The sequence below is a fragment of the Dermacentor silvarum genome, chromosome 2 (genome assembly GCF_013339745.2).
Source record: "Dermacentor silvarum isolate Dsil-2018 chromosome 2, BIME_Dsil_1.4, whole genome shotgun sequence".
Classification (NCBI taxonomy): Eukaryota; Metazoa; Arthropoda; class Arachnida; order Ixodida; family Ixodidae; genus Dermacentor; species Dermacentor silvarum.
Genome location: NC_051155.1, coordinates 175,307,091 through 175,328,467, shown reverse-complemented (window position 1 = coordinate 175,328,467; position 21,377 = coordinate 175,307,091). Strand labels below are relative to the sequence as shown.

General features: G+C 43.2%; 1 protein-coding gene across 1 annotated transcript in view; it reads right to left on the bottom strand.

The window, feature by feature from the left end:
* Positions 1-9,081: 9,081 nt before the first annotated feature.
* Positions 9,082-21,377, bottom strand: part of LOC119442175 (ecto-NOX disulfide-thiol exchanger 2-like) — a 37,329-nt gene continuing 25,033 nt past the window's right edge. The window contains exons 11-13 of the mRNA XM_037706936.2: positions 19,651-19,786; positions 14,772-18,152; positions 9,082-14,378 (exon numbers count right to left, since the gene is read on the bottom strand). Of these exons, the coding sequence (XP_037562864.1) occupies positions 17,941-18,152; positions 19,651-19,786 (348 nt within the window). The 3' untranslated portion in view covers positions 9,082-14,378; positions 14,772-17,940. The remainder of the gene's footprint in view (positions 14,379-14,771; positions 18,153-19,650; positions 19,787-21,377) is intronic.

Here is a 21,377-nt window from a genome sequence, read left to right as displayed (position 1 = left end):
CGCTTGCTACAACCTGTGTTCTGCAAATTACATCAAGAAATGTACCTCTATCATACCTAAGGCATTATCATTTTGCATACAAAAACTAGGCACAAAAGTTTATCTGAAGAACAATGCAAAGAGGAAAGATTGATAGTGACACGCCACCTTAAAACTTTACACCGATTTCATGTGATGTCACAGATTGAGGCGATGTCTAGGTGAGGCTAGTTGTTCCTTAAATAAGAAGAATCACATTGCATTTGTAATTAAGTAAGGGCTAAACCTTTCCACTTCTGAAGGCATAAATTTTCTGTGCGGGAAAGTCCGATTAGTGCCATAAAATACCTTAAAAAATTGTGATGTCACGTGAATGTCATTGCAACTGCCATTAGGGCATGGCCATTTATAAGGAAATTGAAAGGGGGACTTCATTTCTCCTTCTAAGCATCCATTTCTTTCTTTTTTTTTCTTGGCAAGCTCCAGAAGAGTGGGATAAGAGTATAGTCTGATTTAATTTTTAATTAGGATGTAGTGAAGCCTAATGTTTACCCATGAGTCCCTTCACAACCAACGTGCACATGTGGGTTTTTTCTTGCTCTAGCTCAGCATACCACCACTATCAATGGCGCTGGAAGAAAGAGGGAATTGGCCCAACTTTGCTACCCAACTTTGCTACCCAACTTTGCAAAACTGCGCCGCATGTATCATTCATAGTGCATGTATGTATTGGTCATAGTGTAGTGATAAAAGTCTGCAGGTAAATGTAATTTTGTCGCCGCATTTACTATCACAAAGATGGCTTGTGATGTGCACATTAGCTGCTAGCACTCCCCCTTCCGTCGACACTCCAGGCTGCTTTGGCAAACAGCAGCTCTGCTAGACCATATTCATCCACTCCTTGCTCTCTGGTCATATGGACAATGTGTTCGCATGACATTCGCATGTTCATCAATAGAGGAGTAGTCATTGCCGTGCTACCAAAAAAGAAGTAGCTTAATCTCGGAAAGCCAAAACACTATTCCACATCAAGAAAAATTGGAACTTTACTTGTTCACTTTTATTTCTGGCCATGAATATATATATTCTCACGAAAAAATAAAAAGCAGTGAAATGTAATTTTACTAAAAAAGAATTATTATTATAGTAATTGATTTGCTGAGCTATCCGTAACCTAAATCTCTCTAAAGTATCAAAACTAGCACTACGAACTTTGCATTAAGTTTATTGTGCTTGAATCTGAATTTTGAGGCATCAAACTTGGCACATCAAAAAAGATATGTTGGGCTTTGTGTGGTCAAGGTGAATTCAAGGCTGATTCCTACTAGTGATTTCACGCTACATGTGACAACTCGTTTCATCATCCATAAGCCAAATAAACGCCGGCTGGCCATGAGTATTGATATAATCTCGACCGGGTGAGGTGGGTCGTCACCGCAGGAATCAGGAGACGACGATGAAGGCGGGCATCGTGATGATGAAAAATAGAAAGGATTGTATTCACTTCATTGGTACATGGTTTTGATTCTATCCGAGTCTCGAGCGGTTCTGTTTAACACGGGGGCCAGGACGGCCTTAAATCCCCTCGGTGGTCCTCTCTCCGGTGGTCAAGTTGACGACCTCCTCTCCCTCGGGTCCTCCTTCTTGGTAGCTCGCCGTTTTCGTCTGCTCCAGTCGTAGAGGTGAGACGCTTTCTCGGGGATGAAGGGGATTATCTCGTCACGGGAAAAGCGCTCGGGCTTGCTTCCCACATGAGAGATACAGTTTCCAGGAAGATCATAACCTGCCGATGACTCCTTCGGGGAACTTGTGGAAGTGTCAGTCCTCTGTCGGGCGGTCAAGTTGACGACCTCCTCCCCCTCGGTTCCTCTTCTTTGGTAGCTCGCCCTTCGCGTCTGCTCCGGACGTAGAGGTGAGACGCTTTCTCGGCGATGAAAGAGGATTATCTCGTCATGGGAAAGGTGCTCGGGCTTGTTTCCCACATTGGAGAGGTGCAGTTCCAAGCCGATCATAACAGTATGCACTTCCTGCAGTGCATTATCGCTCCTCCATGCATCTCGGTGGAGCATGTTTTTTCGACAGGCATAACTCTGCGACTTGTGCAACTGCATGAGTCGTATGAAACTTCCTCCACCTTGTGATGTTCCGCAGAACTGATTTGCTATATTTAGTGTCCTTGTGCTTCTATGTTTATCAATTCAGCCTCACTCTGTGATCTGCTAGCCTCCTGGTTAGCTCAGATATGCTAGAGTGACTGCCCCGGAAAGGCGTTGGTCGCAGGTTCAGTCAATGAGACCAGGACAAATTCTACAACTGCAAAGCTGAGAAAGTGTAGTCTGACACGCACTTGTGTTGCTAACACAGTGATGAAAATTACGTGATGATTATTTCTGCTGCTACAGTCGGTTGGATGACAATATTCTCCTTTCACGCACACACACGAGGCATGTGCGGTGTACCCGGAAGCTGGCTTTGCCACTATAAGATGCTGTACAAGGAGAAGCATGCTTCTGCAAGTATCGATTTTTTTGTTTGTATAAGACAGCCTTTTCCTGGCTTTTTTCTATAAGTGGTGTTTTATGGCAACTCAATGTGTTGCGAGCATAGTAAACGCCTTCAGACTGTATTGATCCTCGCCCTCCTTTCCCCCCCTCTTCGAGCACGAGCTTTACAGTGAGCCGTGGAATGTGAACTCGTGGGTTTGTAGAGTTACATATAGAGCAACTAACTGCAGAGAAATGTTTCAGAAGTTCATTCAACAAGGGGCGGATATCTGCTACACAGTAGGTATTAATGTCAATAGGCTATAATTGATTAGGTTAAAATGTACAGGTGAAAACGAGGTCAAAGAGACTGGTTCTTTGCACAATCTAGCTGCGAGGGGATCGGATAGATATTTCGAGAACATTTGAAGCATTCCATGAAATCGTCAGAGCAAAAGGTAACGGCCAACACGTCCACTTGTAGAGTGATGTTGTCGTGAAGATAGTCTTCGCAGTAGTAGTAGCACACGAGCAGTTTATAAAACATCTGGCTTAATGAAGTGTGCAGGGAACCCGCGTGTACCTGCAGCTCGTGCCACTTTGACAGGCCCAGCGCCTGAACACATGATGATGGGGCGAGGGCCTGACCTGTCGCTTGATGTATTGCCCGCAACGCACGGCTGGTCGTAACCGAGGTGCCGGAAGGCTTTGCGGCTCTGCTTCCTCCACGTCGACTTGAGCAAGATCGTCCAGATGTTGTCGGCCACAATGAAACCGAGCAACGCCATTGAGAGAAAGTGCACTGTCAGCAATACCGCCGTGACCCCGTACAGCCTCGTGGGGAGGACGAGGAGATCCTGAATGTAAAGGCACTGGAGATGGTGGAGCGATCGCACCAGTTGAATATCTACACCGAGCGGCGGTCAGTAGCGCCGTAAGGTAAGGCAGTGTTATCGCATGTTCAGTAAGTTCAGGAGGTAGCTGTCTGTGAGGCTTGGCAAGCTCAGATAGGGCAGAATGACGTTTTTCAGCAGGAGGAGGTGAACGTTGCTCAGTGTCTTCTTGACGCCCACCGCATCACGAGCGCCGTCTACGGTTCGCTTGACTAGCTCAGTGACGGTCGCAACGATGGTCCTGAAGGTGCACTGGATGGCGTGGTTGTCGACCTTCTTGAGCGAGATGCTCAACAAGTCGTGCAGGAGCAACACCAGTTCCAGCTCACTGACAGCGCTCGTGCAGAACGCTGCAGCATCCCCTCTGTGCCAGCTGTCGCTATGGTCCAAATTGGTGAGGGCTAGCACGACGGCTGCCTCGGTCGCCACGAAAGCCAGGGAAGCTGGTGTCGAAGGAACTCGGCGAAGAAACTATGTTTCTTCGCAGAGTTCAAGAGAGCATGGAAACTTTCCCTTAGTGTTTCAAGCGGCGAATGAACGCAAAACTCGCTCATCTCGTCACCCATCTCCACAGCGGTTTTCCAGTATTCTGCAGACATGTTTGGTGCAACGCTTCCCAGGACAGCTATACTTGACTGAAGTATGTCACCAGCAGCCCGACTGTTACCAAAACACTCCGTAATAGCACTCATTTACTCAAGGCTTATGTTGCTCTTCGCTGCCACATTGAGTTCATCCAGCGCGCTAACCAGAAGCGTGCAAATTAGAACGTCGGAAGCTGTCCCCCAGGACGATGCCGACACCACGACTAGCAGCAGTGGAGGCTGGCCATGCACCCAAGTCAGGACGTCGAGGTCGACCTGTAGCCTGCTGGGCAGCTTCCCTTGTCCGAGCTGGGCAATCAACAGATAGCTATCAATGCGGTACTTCAACGAGATGTTACCATCTTGACAAAACTACGGCGCGAAAAGGATGTAGACGAGCAAAGCCGGCCATGGGTCGCATTCTGGTCTGACGGTGGATGGAAATGGCCGCATGATGGGTGAAAGGATCCAAATCAACGCTGGTGAAGAATGCACATTATGCATTTTTTCTTTGCTCGTCTACCTCCTTTTCGCACTGTGTTTTGTTAAGACGGAACCACACCAACTCGCCCAGCTCTCAGATCTGTGAGATGTTAACGATGGCCAAGAACAGTTGAAGACGTGTAGCCTCGAGACCAAGCTTGGCCACTGTCATAACGGCTTGGATGGCGTCCGTAGCTGCTTCGAGCCTATACGCAGTTGCGTGCACAGACATGAGTAGGTGGCGCTGCTTCATTTCGGGACAGTTCATGCAGCGAGAGCAGCACTCTTGGGGTTAGCTGGAACAGTTGAATATGGAAATTGTTCGTTGAGTGAAGCGCGCTTTCTTCAGGTCATCTAGCTATATAGAGAGCGCGCGTGTGTGGAAGCGGGCCCATGTGTGTAGCGAGCTGGGGTTCAGTAACGCGCTTGCTAAGGCGTGAGCTACGCCATTACACCGACGCTGCCTGAGTGTCCGGGCACCCAGTCTACCGGCACAGCCACTCAACGATATTTTGCAAATGGAGTGTGCGGTAGCTTTATCTTGTCAATCAGAGACCCAAGTTGAGGAGTCTGGCTCAACTTGTGCAGCGCTCTAATTGAGTCCTTGTATATCATTGCACGCATACGTGTTGGGCGTCAGTGAGCCATAGCTTGCTGGGCGTCGTAGCTTGCTGTTTGTTGAATTCCACAGCCATATGTTGACTGTGCGTAAGTCAAGCTCACTTGTCGTAGGGTTGTCCTGATCCTCACTCCGAAGTAGCCAGCCATGGGTCGCATTCTGTTGTTGTCCTTGCAATAGTCGCGTGATGGGTGAAATGATCCCAATCAACGCTGGTGAAGAATGCACATTATGGCGCAAGTGGCTCGAGGGGTGTGGTCATCGTTAATTATTGCCTTTCACTTAATATGTAAACTGGTTTTTCAATATGCTTTCATATTCCCAGGGTGAAATTCTCGGAGGTATGTATACTCGGGAATTCATGGGGCATATGTGGGGGTGTCTAACTGGCACGCAGTTTGGTACCGTACTTAATCCCATAAGAATTAACTACCACGTTTCCCTCAAACAGCATAATTTATAATGGACTAGGCACCGTTCCATCATTTGGGGTGTAATTTAATTCAAACACCCGTGTGGGCAGTTTTATAAGGAACGCTACTGACGCACAAAACATTGGAGGCTGGAAAACACCCACAATAATGATGAAAATTATCGCTGTATAACACCAATTTATTTATAGTACTGTGTGATGTTGAACAAGCATCACTGAGCTCTCTAAATCACAGGGCAGATGCCAGATGGATCAAAATTTTGAAAGGTGCAGTCTTAACGTGAGCCCTTCAGTGTTTAAATTAGGCCCTCAACAGTATTGAGAACAATACTCCCTTTAGGTTGCAAGTTTTGAAATAACGATAATCGTCATCAACCTCGCGTACATTTCTTTTCTTTGATGCTGTGCACCCGCTATTTTCCTGCCAGGAACTCTACGAGACGCATAGACGCGTTCGTGATAGGGAAGTACTGGGTGCTCAGCCTTTCAGAAATCAAACTAAACTCTAATTGGTGCAACGTTTTAAAGAGTGAACTGTAATCATCATCATTCTGATGGGCACTTCCTTACCTATACTTTATTGTCATGAATGGTATATGTAGGAAAATGTCGAAGTTCAATGTTGGGGAACAAATTTACACCCCAAAAGGCGTTAAGTACCAAGGCGCACTCTAAGAAAAATATTACACTATTTGGGGCTTATCTTCTCCCCAAACGATAATTGTCATCTATCTTGCATGCATTTCCAGTAATTTCAGGTCTTGAACGGCATGCACGTATCAGCATACCATAGCGTTCCCAACAGGAACACTGCGCTCGCTAAGAAAGGAAATTCATGCAAGATAGATGACTATTATAGTTTGAGGACAAGATATGCTTAAAAGTGTGAACTGCCTATAGAATTTACGCAATAAAATTTTAAACTGTTTTAGGAGTCATTTTTTACTTCAGAACAATAATCATGAATCCTGCATACAGGGACGCTGTGGCACGCATGAGATGCTCATGGCGTTTCCGACACAGAAGTTCCAAGAGGATGAGGATGGTGCCATCTACGGGTGGATCTAATCTTGCAAAGGCATACCGGCAATTGCTTTGCCTGAGCGTCTCCTGTTACCATGCGAGGATGAACATACATATGAACACACAGTTCATCACAGCACACAATTCACTCCATAGCCCATGGGGCCATCAACTGCATTACCCGATTGGTAAAGTTTAGCATTTGATAAACTTCACTACTCTTTGAATGGGGCAGTGTCCTTAAAAAACTTCAGGGGGTGGTGAAACACTTCTCCCTTAAAAATCTAGTGTCCTTACGGGAAGATCAATTCCTCCATGGTAGTGCACGGAGAGACTTTATGTTTCAGTCCATCAAGCAAAGTCTTGCACTCTTCCACGAATTCTGGGCATTATAGAAGTAATGTTTTGTATCAGTCGCTGGTCGTGCAGGGCTAACTAAATGACACGGAGACTGACAACGAGAATTGTTGGACAAGATTACGCCGAAGATTACCCCCTATTCCCACTACTACAGGTGACAGTATAGTATTGTGCACACTCTTAATTTTTACGCCTTCTATGGGCAATGCGTGCTAAGAAATGCGTTCTAAAACCAGAGCTATCACCGAAAAGGTCGCTGATCTTCTCTTTGAAAGAGTCCTAGCTTGTAATGTCAGCCTCGTGCGTCTCGAACCACACCTGTAGTGGGCCATCGAGGTAAAAAAGCATGTTGGCGAGCATAGGGGTCAGGTCCCACCTGTAGCTGGCGCTGATCCGTTTGTAAAGGTTGAGCCATTGGTAAAGGAAATGGACACAAGCTAAATGTCAATTATACTGCTTGGCGGAAACACAAGTCCCAAAGGGTGTAAACTCTCTTTTAGCACACACTTTAGGGTGTAGTTTGATCCCAGAACCATTAATATAAGACTATAGGCCAGAACTTAACGCTGCTACATTGTGACGTCTTGAAAGCTGCGCACGCATGCATATGAGCGACCTTCAGTGGCATAACCAGGAATTTTTTTTAGGAGGGGGAGTCGCATTTGACCAGAGGAGAAGGAAGGGTGAAGGTGGGCAGTGTTGCACGTCGTTTTATTCTAGGTATTCTGGTACACTGCGTTGTTGTTTTTATTATTATTATTATTACCCCATTATTATAATTGTTATTAGGGGGGGGGGGGGGGCACGTGCCCCGTGTGCCCGATGCACATGTATTCAGCTACCATTGATTTAAGCTCGGCCTCTTCGCCCGGCGTGAGTGAACACTTCACGCGGAACCATGCCGTGATAAAAGAGCCTCGGTACGGAGGGCCTCGGCACCGGGCAAGAAGGCAAGCCCATCACTCGGGAAGCCATTCCAGGAGTAGTATCGCACATTGCAGAAGTGGCTAAGAGTTTCTGGTTGTGCTAATGGGCCTGACCACATAAAAATAAGGTTAATTCTTAATTAAAGGCTCCAATTAAAAAAAAAATGTCAATCTACAATGTAGAATAGTGTAATAGAGTTGTACGGCGTATTAATAACTATGTGCGCTGGCATTAGCAAAAGACTACAACAGCTATTGCGGTTGTACAGAAGAGCCAACGTGCTGCGGCGAGGTCCCAGTATGCAGCCGCAAATTGTTGCAGGAAGGGACAGCCGAAAGCGCGCAAGAAGCAGAGGTCATCAGACAGAATTGAACAGACCCAGCTTGTGCAATTTTGCATAGTTTATGCTTTATTACCTATGTGGATACGTGCAAGTTAAAGCTGATTGAAGAGCTAGCTATCCACTCCAGTGGCTCTGTAAGACCTGCCAAATATAAGCTCACCAATCACAGAATGCCATGAAGAGGAGAAATCAAGCACGCTTTGGTGCTTCCCGTTTTCACCCATATATGCAAATCTTTTGCTTTTGGCATACTAAGAAACTGAGTAGCGCCAAAAGGATGGACATAAAAGTGACAACAAATGACACTACATTCTTATGTTCGCCCTTGTCCTTTTAGCACTGCCAGCTAGCCCAAATTAATGCCTCGTGCCCAACACGTATGTGCTCGCCTCCCAATACACCCCAAATTCTACCAGTGCCTCCTGGAGCAAAACAACAATTTTTTGGGGCCCCTTTACCATCTCAGTTGGGTTAATTGGCATAACAGAGCTCAGCAATGCACAAGCGTTTTGGCTGAGGTGCCTGTGCTGCACTGCATAGCATGCCTTGGTTCTACCATTCAACTCATCTTGCCATTCGTAACAGATGCTAAGTGGTGCTTTACAGAGAAGTAGTAGTTGTGCAAAACAGACCTACCGTACCTTAGAGTGTAAGAGTGGTGACATCATTTGACTCTCATGTACCTTTATGTTTTTACATGTTTTATTAGTACTGGAGACTATTCTTGCTTTCTTTTAGCATATGTGCATTACCTACCAAGAATAGTGGCGCTCACTCAGTTCCAGTGAAAATTCAGGTTCAAGTTTTGTTCAACATTCTGTTGCATCAGTGATGTCTTACAATCCCCTTAACAAAAGCTGCAAGTTTTTTTTTTTTTTTTTCCTTCAGCTGTTGAAGCCAAACCTCCAAAGACTCATGACATGAACACAGATACTGCTGCAAATCTGGCCAGTACACACTTTTATCATCCATTTTATTTGCAGCAAAGTGTACAATTCTAGCAGAGTTAGCATTCAAGAACGATGACCAGTAATATTTGGCATCAGATACCAAGTGACCAAGTTTTAACCACTTTCATAAATACATATATGGCTGATCAAGAGGACAGCGAGTGTAAACTCTCTGTCCTCTTTACATTTGTGCTTTATGCACAATGGTAACAACAGACCTCGAAACAGTACCTCCTTAGGCAAGTGCATATGTGCACACATGGACGCTGCACAGAGTGCACAGGTTTTAGTTACAGCAAGTGCAGTATTTGCAGAAAATCACATGTGATGTATACACTAAACCACACCCTGAAAACATAGCAAAGGCAATACTGAGACAGGAGCAGCTCAGCCTTAAGAAACTGCTCACCATAAGCCCATATTCCTTCACCCTCAATGACTCCCCCCCCCCAAATCTACATGACTGAGCTAAGCTGTTGCAAAACTTGCACACACACACACACAAACCACAAAATTAACACAGAAATAAGCAACATGCTAGATATTACACACACAAGCTGCACGCTGCAAAAATTCCTAGAGCAAGAGTAATAAATAAAGTATACACAACAGTTGAAGGTAGCACAGCACACTAGGTTAACACTGCATACTCGCTTCCGCATCATCACAACCATGCTTCAAGTGTAAACTCGCTGTCCTCTTCACATTTGAGATCCCAAGATAGGCAATGCTGAGTAAATTCCTTGGTATGCAGAAACACAGAAACTGCAGTGACTGTCAAATGTACACAGGCATGTAACTCAGAATGTGTAATGAGGCTCCTGGGAACAGCATTTTAACTGATGCATCCCGCCACGAGAATGACTTGCCACGCTCAACTTCACAGGAATTTTTTGCACTGATGGATGCCCCTCTCTTCCTTCTTTTCATGTATTTAGAGCAGCAGACACGCTGCACTTCTATTTTATCTTGCACTAACATACACCTGCAATTCTCGGCAACCAGCATATGCAAAATGAATGAAAAAGCATTGAAGTCAGGCAAATGTAGAAGTTTACTTCAGTTTTGTTTTGGGTGCCACTGAGCTTTGAAGTAACCCCCTGCTCAAATCAAAGCATGTGTATTGGTCACGCCATATGAGCACTGCTTTAACATTTACTTTATTGTACTAAAATTCTGAGGCTGTGTGTTCCAAAACCATGATCTGATTGAGGCACACTGCGGTGCCTACGGATTAATTTTGACCACAAGGGGTTCATTAAGGTGCAACTAAATCTAAGTACACGAGTGTTCTTTATGCATTTCGCTCCCATCAAAATGCTGCAGAGGCAGCTGGGATTGAACCCGCAACGTTGAGCTTAGCAATGCAACGGCATAGCCACTATAATCACTTTATTGCTCTAAACCTTGCCTACCTGTCTGACTGAGTGACTGTGGGTGGTCACAGAGGAGCTGTGCATTTTAAATCTTCATTGTATGCATCTAGAGAAGCAGGAAATAGTGTGGTTTCTCAGCATTTGTTGCAATGTAGCACAACTCCCTCAAGACCGGAAAATTTAGTAGCATTTACTCTAGAATCTGACAATTACCACACCCTAGTAAGCATTCCTGTCACATGCGAATGACTTGTGTACTTTTGGCAATAACTGCTTATGACGATATCAGCAAATCTCTTACAAGAAATGTTTAAAAAAATGGCACAAGAAAATCATATGAGCTATATGATCAGTATATACAATGCTCTTTGTTAGCATACACACAGGACAAACATCTGTAGCAAACAGCACACATGGAGTAAGAGCCTGTGGCACAGGCTCTTCAGGTGATGAGCAGTTATTTGGGCTAACAATCTGGGACAATGTTCTTGATACATTGGAGTAAACTATCGAAGGAACCAGAGCTGTAGTCTAAATTATCGGCCAACTTGGTATTACTTAGTTCCTCTTACATAAGGTTCCTCAGTATCTGTACATTCCCATTATGTGTGCAAGTTATGGGCAAGCATGAATTAGAGTAGTCTTAGCTACTTATCACAGGACGGACACAAGCTCCCATCCTTCACCTGAAAGCGCAAGTAATTTTGCTCATGCCAACTATATACGTCTATGCAGTTGTGACTGCACATGTGCCAGATCATGCAGCGCACAGAAGCAGTACATGTCAGGAACCATCAACACACATGAAAGTTCTAAACGGTAAAAATAAGAAATCCTGAAATACAAAACACAAACTTCTAAACATAACTCAGATCATTCAAGTAAAATTCATCCATAACCATAAAAATGCAGTCATAGAGTTCTCAAGGTAAAATTCTATGTAGCTATTCACTGTCTTTGCGTGAATTCAAGCACATTATAATTCTGTGCAGGCATGGTTCTAATGGTCGTATTCCACGGATTACAATTTTTTATCCTGAAGCGATGCATTGTAGCCACTACCACCACTCGTGTGAGAAGAAAGCATGGCACAATACCGTCTGCCCGTAAAAAGCAACAGTGTGTACGCAGGGCATTTATTTTCATATTTGGAAAGCCAGAATATTAAGATGCTGCCATATGTTTTCTGAAAGCCGCCCAATTTATCTGTGCGAACTACACACAATTTCTGCTAGATATTTATCAATACTCAAGTGAATTTGCTGAGAATCCTTTGCACAATGTTGCTTATGACTTTCTTTTTATGTCCTCGGAACCTGTGCACCTGAGTAATACAGTGAGCAGGGCCCTACTCTCCAATACAAAGTCCCTCAATTATGATCATCCATAGTATTACAATCATTACATAATTATAATCATTATGCAATTATAATCTTTCGCACTTTCCTCAAGGGTGCACAACCTGTAATCACAGTCAGTGTTCACGGCTAAAATAATTCAATCCCAATACGCTAGAGTCCTGAAAAACTTTCACAAATGGCACTTCACCAAGGGTAACAATAAACTCTGAGATTTAGAAGTCCCACTGTTGCGAGTCGAGTGTTCCAGTGACAAACAATGTTAATTTCTATAGCTCAGTCTCATGTGATTGGTGTAATAAACGCTAGCTGCGTGACCATGCTTGAAATTAGTTACTTCTTTACAGTACATGTCCCTCCAGGTTAAAATGCTGTATGCACTGTAATCTGAACAGCACTAAGCAATTTCAAGGCAACAATACAAAAAGTAACGCTGCTTGCTACATATACAAAACTTCTAATCAATCTATGTTGTTGTAAGAAAAGCGCTGAAAAGAATGCTAGGAAAGCTTACAAAATGTAGCCAGACTTTTGTAGCTGTGTAATCTCTATTAGAATCTCAATGATGTGCACAATATTTTTTTTCTCCCAGTTACTACTGAAACTGCATGTATGAAGGGTCACATTTCAAGATGATGTGAATGCGCTCCTCACCGATCTACTGCAGGTGACATCTCTGCAACAATATGACAGGTAAATTTCAGGCATCTCAGCATGTCAACTTTGTCTTCATATACTTCTTTTCCACTGATCAGAAAGTTTTGATTTTGATTTATTCATTGACTGATGAAGTTCAATGTCCCAATGCCACAGAGAAGTGCTCCACTTTAATTTTTACCAAGCTCAATGGTGCACGAATGTTTTTGCATTCAACTCCAATGAGAACATGGCTTCCCACTCTAAAAGACAGTAACATGTAGCAGTGCATATGCATCACCAAAGAAGGGACTTCGCGAACATGCTTATTTGTTGTGCTCATGTAAAAACCGGTTTATGTGACAGCAACATCGGAACTGTGTCGCTGTCAGTTGCTGTCAACTGTCACTGCGATGGTCAGGGGCTGATGGGAGCCCTCGCATGGAATCAATGTTACCAGTAACAACCAGTAAACACAACTTGCCTTAAAACGCTGCACATTGCATTTTGAGCTAAGCAAGCATGACTGCATAAGCATGCACAAGACATTAAACCTCTTAAAGCATCAGCAAGATGACATTGTCAACCAAGTTACCAGAAGGAGTGAACATTTTGTCAGGCTAGTCGGGTGATACTTTCTTGTATTTGAAGGAGCACGTAGAGGAAATTAGGAAAAAAGTAAACAGGGCAAATGTCACTCTTGTTTGTCTGGTCTGCATTTTGTAAACTTTATTTTCAGCTTTGCATCCAAGCTGCTTCAATAATTTCTTTGAAAATGAATAGGGAAAATAACCTGAAAATATGCATGCTCTTCATGTAGTTAACTGATTCAGTTAGTTGTTTTCTTACTTAATGATGCAAAATCTGATTATATCAATATTTTTTATGCTTCATAAGATTAATAATATAACCGAGATTCTGCTGTAATGCAGGGTAAAATTTTCATTCTGGGTAAATTAATTTTAAGTCATTAAAATGTTACATAAATGCAACATAAAAGTAAGTGACGACTAAATGCACACTATGGTTCGACTTAGGAGTTTACTTCAGGCTCAACAGAAAACATGCTGGAAGAAGCATGTGGAATGGCTTGTTTTTTTTTTTTTCTGCATATTCCCTAGTCGCACCTTTAATATGTCGTCATACAGCATAGTGCTTACATGATTGTAAATGCCGGTTTGATGAAGTACCATTTCATTAATGTTAACAAGGAAAATAATCTACTACTACCACAGTGGAAGGCAAAGTGCTTGAAGCAGACCATCTCAATTACGAATGCAGAAAGACAAAATCTCATAGCCAACTACACACACTACATAGGCTAGTAGCCATCCACTGTAATGCTGCCATTACACTGCTACTCATTACTGTGGTTACAACAGCTAGTTGCAACAGACTAAATGCCTCTTCACACTACAGTCGAACCTCGATAGAATGAAGACGGATATAACAAATTATTGGATATAACAAAGTAAATATTAAATATTTCTTTACGATATCAGCATGTAAGAAATATATGCTTATAAAGAATATCAGATATAAGAGTATTTTTATGTCAAATATGACTTCGTTACAATGAGGTTTGGCTGCAGTTACTCGCAGAGCATTAGCAACAGCTGAGCAGCAATGCCCATTTACTTGTTCAAAGATAACTTTAAAAGCTATGTAACACCATTGCAGTAAAGCCTTACTTGCTATCACCAAAACAACATGGTGTTTTGCAATAGCCACAACACATTTGGCCCTTCTGCGCATAGTCCTGAACACATTTGCTATTCTTCACCTTCCTGACAACCACAGCCAGTGTGAACTTTGAGACGAGAAGTTCGACCATAGGAAAGATGTAAACACTGGCTATTAAAGCTGAAGCATGTTGTATAAGTAAGCACGCAGTGTTACTGTATCTTTGGCATGTCAGCATGGGGAGTATTCTAACCAGTAGCGCACCCAGGATCTCTGCCAGGGGGGGGGGGTACATTTTTTATGGGGAGGGGGGGGAAGCAAGCACTTTACATAATATGCTTGCTTTACATTTCCTTGCTTTAGCCAGAGTAATGCAACAGCAAATAAAATGCCTAATAATTATAATAATGACACCAAGGATGATGATGATGTTTATTTCTTCAGCGTTTTACTCAGTGATTTAAGAGTGAATAAGTAAATACTAGACAGTGATAGAACGTTTTTGTTAATCAGGAAAATTCGACCTCAAGCCACCTCTTGAATTGTAGTGACAATGTGAACAGAGCGCTGAAGGTACACGTTGGACTGGTGGGGCTGGACGCGTGGGGGGTTACAACACCCAAACCCTGTTGGTGCGCTACTGAACCAGGTAGTGTGTTTGCTGCTACACCTACAGAAAAGCATGGCTTCAAGAATATAAGCTGCGGCAGTACAGTATGCCTATCTCGGAGCAATCACTTTACTTCCCTTATCATAGCTATTTGGACTTTAATAATATATGTCATGGAATCGTCACATTATATGTCAGCGTCGTCACATTATCGATTTCGATAATGTGACGACGCTGGCACGGGAACAACGATGGGGCCCAAGGAAATTCATCGAATCATGGTTCATCCGTCATAATCAAAATGCATGCAACAGTAATCGTGGTCCTTTGCCGGATGTTTACGGCAAGATATAAGTTGATGTACTCTTTCATGGGATGCCATTTGTGTACTGACGATGCCACCCGCATAGGTGGCGAAACGTCTATGTTTTGTTATTGTTTTATTGTTGAGTAAAGCCAGTGAAGCTATACGTTTGAATATGAATTCCCCTGGCTTCTGGAACATTTTTTCATATGTCATGAGCTAGTGCTTCTAAAAAGGTTGAAATTTAAAACAGGAAGTATGCAATATTGCAGTTCTCGAGTTAGAAATGCTGGCAGCTGCTTTCTTGCTCACACACTTAGCTAAAATGCTAAAGTGTTATGGTTAAGGTATTTGATACAGAAAGTCAGTCTACTTCATGCAAGGATTAGAATAATCTAAACAAGGCTTTACGCTAAACAAGGCTTTGTCATTCTGTTTTGGACATCACCCAATCCATGGCATGATAACTGCAGATTTAAAACAAACAGCAAATTCGGAAATGGAGTATGTAATGCTAATAAAGCATTACAGTCTACATCAATAAGGCATGCCCATACCTAATGTTACTACTTAAACATCTTTATAAAACAATGAGTAATGAGGAACTACTTTATACCTAAAAATAAAAAGCTATTACAACGTCTTGACAGGCCTTCCAATGTCTATGGCTAAGGTAACTTGAAACATTTTTGTTCACCTTTCCCTGTGTTCCCAGACACTGCACAATCTTGTGAGAATTCCGTTGTGTAAAGAGATCACCTCACAGAAGGTGAAAGCCAGCATTGGTCAATTTCTTTGCACAAGAAAACAGAATGTTCACGAATGTGCAGGCAAAAGAAGGATAAAGAAAGGCGTTACACAATATTACACACAACCGCCTAAGCAGTACAATTGTTACAAGTGCTAGCTCAGGCATAGCCATCCAGCAGATTTGCAATGAAATGGAGAGAAGGAACCCTTTAGAGACAAAGAGGCTGCAGCTTCGATGAAAAACCTCGGGGGGTCTTTTTAATACAGAAGCAACCTTTTGTGATAATGCGGTCTGTAAAAGGGCTCATTTGCACTAACGCTATCACAGCTCGACCACTTCCACGATTGTGGCACTGAGTGGCAGGATGTGCACATTGGCAGCAAGGGAGATGGCCTCCTCTCACACCGACACACTTCAGTTGAATTGCGCGCTCTAAAGAGTACTGTGAAAATTTTGTATAGTACAACGAGCAGTTGCACTAACTGCACTAATACTGCATGACAAGCAGAAATCTGCAATTTGCTGTGGTGCACGTAATTGACATGTGCATGTGATGTGCAGCAGCTAGGCAACATCTGTTGCAAGCATTGCAGGAGATTTTGACCTGCCCAATTTTCTTTTTAAATGACGCCTTGTGACTGCTGACTGGCCAGCTGGTTGAAACCAGATGGTGGACTGCGGTGGCAAAATGAGAGTGCATACTGAATGTACAACAGAGGAAATGCCATGCACTACAACAGCCTCTGAGTGCATTTTTGAACTGAACCGAATGTTTATCGAATGGAATTGAAGATGTCAGCCCCCATACCACTGCTCATTGCATCTTCTTTGGTTCATAACTGCTAATCATCTAACAATGTATTGAAGATTGTGAGCAGCAGGTATGATGGCCTGACCAAGAGGCTAGGCATGCTTACTATGGCTGCGTTATTCTGTGTTTCATGGTAGTTTCACCCATTTTCCTGCCGCAATTTTGTCAGCAGCACTGACCTGCCAGCTAGTCCATGCTTGTGTGATGACATATCACAAAACCGACCAGGCATGCTTGGCTCACTTGCTGTTGTATGAAGATAGCTTGATTGTTTGATGGGGGTTACCATCCAGTCGTAGCACACAGGCTATGAGAGATGCAGTGCTGGGGTGCTACAGGTTAATTTCCATCCAAAGCATGGTGCACAATCATTTTGCATTCTGCACCTATTGGATTGCTGCTGCCCCTTGTATTTGCCACATCATTGATAGCTTAGAGACAGTAAGCATTATATATACCATCACTTCAATAACACAATCCTACTTTCCTAATGCGCTTAACAGGAACAAAATAAACTCCGAAATAGCTTGCACTGCTGCTGTAAAATGCCACCAACAAGGGTAAGCAAAACATGCAACATACCGGGTTACAGTCAGATGGATAGTACACAGCATTATATATGCCTTCATGCAGGTGAGATAAATACCAATAATAAAAAAAAAGTGCATAAAAGCCGTTCCCTACAATTGAACGCATTTAACACTAATAAAGAGTGAGAATGCTGCCATACATTGACTAGCATGCACTGTTCAACCAACCAAGGTATGCACATCGTGTAAGTGTTAGGTTACAGCCTAAGAAACAGTACGTATCGAAATTTGCCCATGCACAGGCAGTTTGAATGTGCAAGGAGCTGATAAGCTGACACGTTATACATGGAAAATTGCACCAATTTAAACTGCCCATGGACTGCTGCACGAGTTCATCACAGTGTCCATCACACAAGCATCTGTAAGAATTCTGATGGGCCATGAGTCAAGCCTTGCTCTAAGGACATAACAAGGCTGTGCTTGCCTAAATAAGGTTTGTCCTTAAATAGATGACACAGCTCAGTCAGAACAAACATTGTAGGTCAAGCCACATTTTCAACAGACACCTTTCGTGTACAACATACTTGAAATAATACTGTGATGCTGAATGATCTGTAAAACGAAAATGCAGATGCTTTTCGTGTTTGACGATGCTTTTCGTGTTTGACAATCAAGACCGATGTGACAGGAACAACACCGAAAGAGGGCAAGACAAGAGAGCCTTGACAGAAGAGTACGCAAAATCAAAGAAGGGCGCCAAGGAGGAGGAAAAAAATAGAGTTGAGAACAGACGAGAAAAACATTTCAAAGAGACGGCGCGAATCCCCCAAACTTCCATCGTCTCTCGAGAGTGGCACCGACACCTGTGACCTCGAGCGGGAACAGGGTGGGGAACTTCGAAAGGAGCACCTCGACATCACAGGGCTGCAGAGCGGGCTCCCGAGTGTGCACATAAGACCACAGGTAGTCCAGACTTGCACCGTCCGGATGCAGATGCAGGAACATGGACACCAAACCTGAAGGGGCCACAATGGGGCACTGTTATACGAAGATGTTAAGTGCCAACAAGAAAATGGTCCAAACCCACATATTTAAAGTATGACATGAAAGTATCGCTTCAACATACGCCTACCCTTTAGAAAAGACACAGATACAGAGGAAGATCGAGAAATGAATTGATCAACAGTTGTTCAAAAGGGATGTCTCTGGAGTCAATTTTATGACAAGACTACTTGTCTGCATCAGAGGACATTGAGGACAAGTCCCCTTGTCCAAACGTTGGCTCCAGAGAAATTTCCGATACTACTGATCACCTACACTCTAGTACATAGGAACATCACTATGACAAGATAAAACAATTTATTTAACAATAACAAAGTAAAGCTATCATGTGCATTTTCGAGTAAATTTTTGAAGCTGTGGAAAAAAAAAAAATTCAAGACATGACATTGCATTGGTCATGACCTATACTCCATCTCACAAGTTGTTTGGAGCACTGTGGCAGCTACAGGGCTCCTTAGCAAATAGGAAGACAGAATGCACCTCAAGATGTGTTCATCCGTGTCGCATCATCTGCTCACTGCTACAGTGATTCGCAGTATACGATGTGCATGCGCAATGATACTAAGACGTCACGTATCTCTGTAATGTATCATTACCAAGCAAAAATAAAACTGTCTAATCCGACCATTAACCAGACAGTTACGCCCACAACTATATTCCACTGCACAGGGATACTACCTGCGTATGCCTCATACCTACAGCAGTGCTGCAAACTTGTGAGGTGGAGTATAGGTCAAGTTTTGCTCGCACTCAGCTAAAACTGTGAAAGTCAACGTTGCAGCAAAAGAAATTGAGCAATGCATGGGTTTTGAGTGTTTAAGATCGAACAAAGGGGAAAGTGTAGTTACTCACCACTTTTGCAATAACGCGACTAGGTTTAGCTATTTGGTACATAATTTTAAGAGCAAACAGTGCTAACGCGGGACACAAAGCAAGAAAGGACACTTTTCCTGTCTGCAAACAGAATGCGAAATTAGCAAAGAAAATGGGTTGGCCTCTCTTCAAGTAGAGTGCAATTGGCTGCCGCACATTTCTTAAAGGGACGTTACAAATGGAACTGCTACTGTATGAAACTGCTCTATATGTAATTTGGAACTCGAGTTTTGAAATGGCAGTTTTCAAATCGTAGCACTGTTCATAAGTCAGCCTCTCACCAAATTACAGAGTAGCCTATGGCAATTTCTGTGCCCAATTTTACAGTGAATAGCAATATAAATTGCTGCACTCCAAGATAGCTTACTCTCGATTGGGCAACGTATACCAGGAAAGGAGAAAAGAAGAAAAAATTCAAGGAGTTAACACACAGACTAAATTTGTAGCACAAATAACATGTAGTATTGCTACTGTGTACAAGTTGCATGGAGAACAGTATGTATATTCAGAACTTTTACTTATCTAGCTTCACAAACAGACAACTCACTGATACAAATGATGGTACATGTTGGTACTCACCAATCAGCTTTGCATCCTTTTCAGTGATTCTTATCCCTGCAACCTGAGTAGACGAGGACACTTCATTCCGCGAACCAGATGCTGAGCATGGTTCTCTCTCAGGACTTGGCGTAGAGCCGTTTTTGGATGACCGCAACTGTGCACACAAATGCCACCAAGTAGCAGATTAGCCACATTGTAACATTCAAGACTCCTGTCACATGCATAGTTTCCGAGACTATCAACACCAATGACCATTGAAATCCACAAGATAGAGAGAGAGAGAAAAATTTATTCAGAGAAAGGCAGTGAAGTCAGCATGAGCTACAGCTTGCTCTGGCCTGCTACTCTACGCTGGGGAAGGGGGATGGGGAAGAAAAGGGGTAATGACTGATGATGATGAAAAGAAGCAAAGGCGTACTATATACTACATAAGTCCATTATGTTCTCTAACGTCACATGTCTAGCCCAGTGGCTCGTGAAAAGGTTAGAGCTGCCTTTATAATCACGACTGTGTTGTTTGCGTTAGGCCAAGGACCCAAAACAAAGTAATCAATTAATAGTATGCTATTCAAAGTGTATAATCAGGGAGACCAGCTTCTGTCAGTCTTGCATGCATGCAGGACAAACTAAAGACACATACACAAGCCTCACGAGCAACATCGTCTGAGCTCGCTGAGGGAAATCAGTGGGGCTCATGGATTTCAATGGCCTTTGAAGGTGTGTGCGCAACAGGGTGTAAGATAGCCAGCTGCAGCACTACCAGGTGTGACGGGAATTCACATGTTTAAGTGGGTCTATGCCGCAGTTTAACTGCAAACTTTTTTAATTGCCAATGAGTATACTGTGGAGAACAGGCCCGCAGAAGAACCATCTGGCTAGATTGCAAAGGTGAGCTATATGACGTTTATATATCTGTGCCTTACCAGCTGGTTTAGTTTATTACAAGTTAAATAAAAACGGCGTTGCAAAATGTGTTCAGATTGTTGAATGAGCCATGCTAGTCAGGCAACCACAGTCCCTGTCTGAGAGCACAACAAATACTGCCTACTTACTGCACAGATTAAAACAATACATACTTGGAATACACATTCTGCAGGCAGGTGGAGCACACAGTTGCTGCAGCCCAATTAAAAACCAAAAACTGAGCCTACATCCACTAGTTTTGAGTCTACATCCTAACTGAGTTTCCTTAAACTCCACCTGAAACTACCTATTCTTGATGATCCCCTCGGTATTTATTTGCAGGTACCTGTGTGCACAGACAGGACTAACAGACCAGCAAGTAACAAGGCATATATTGATTGCACGGTAAAACACATGGCCATTATAATTTAGAGTTTGCTCCATTGTTCTCACATGTAAAATGGATTAGACTGTCACATAATTTTTCCTCCTTAATCTTTGTAATCTTATTTTGTGAGAAAAGTGCAATTTTTATCCCAGTCTGTGCAAGAGCGTAATAACACTTTCATGCCAAAAATTATGTGAACAATGGTACACGTGGCTTCCAGTCCACATGCAGTATGCAGTACAGCCCATTGATAAAGCGTAGACATGATTTTTGTCCAATCCTTATGTACCTCAGCCATTGCTCACTGAATCTGTGCTTGAAATCTACGAGGAGGAAGAAAATTTGTGAATGGGAATACTTGTAATCCAGCAAGAAGCTACAAAGAAATCTTATATGGGATTCTATATGGGTGGTAGTGACTGCCATGGCAAGGTGGTCCCGGGTTCAATTCTCA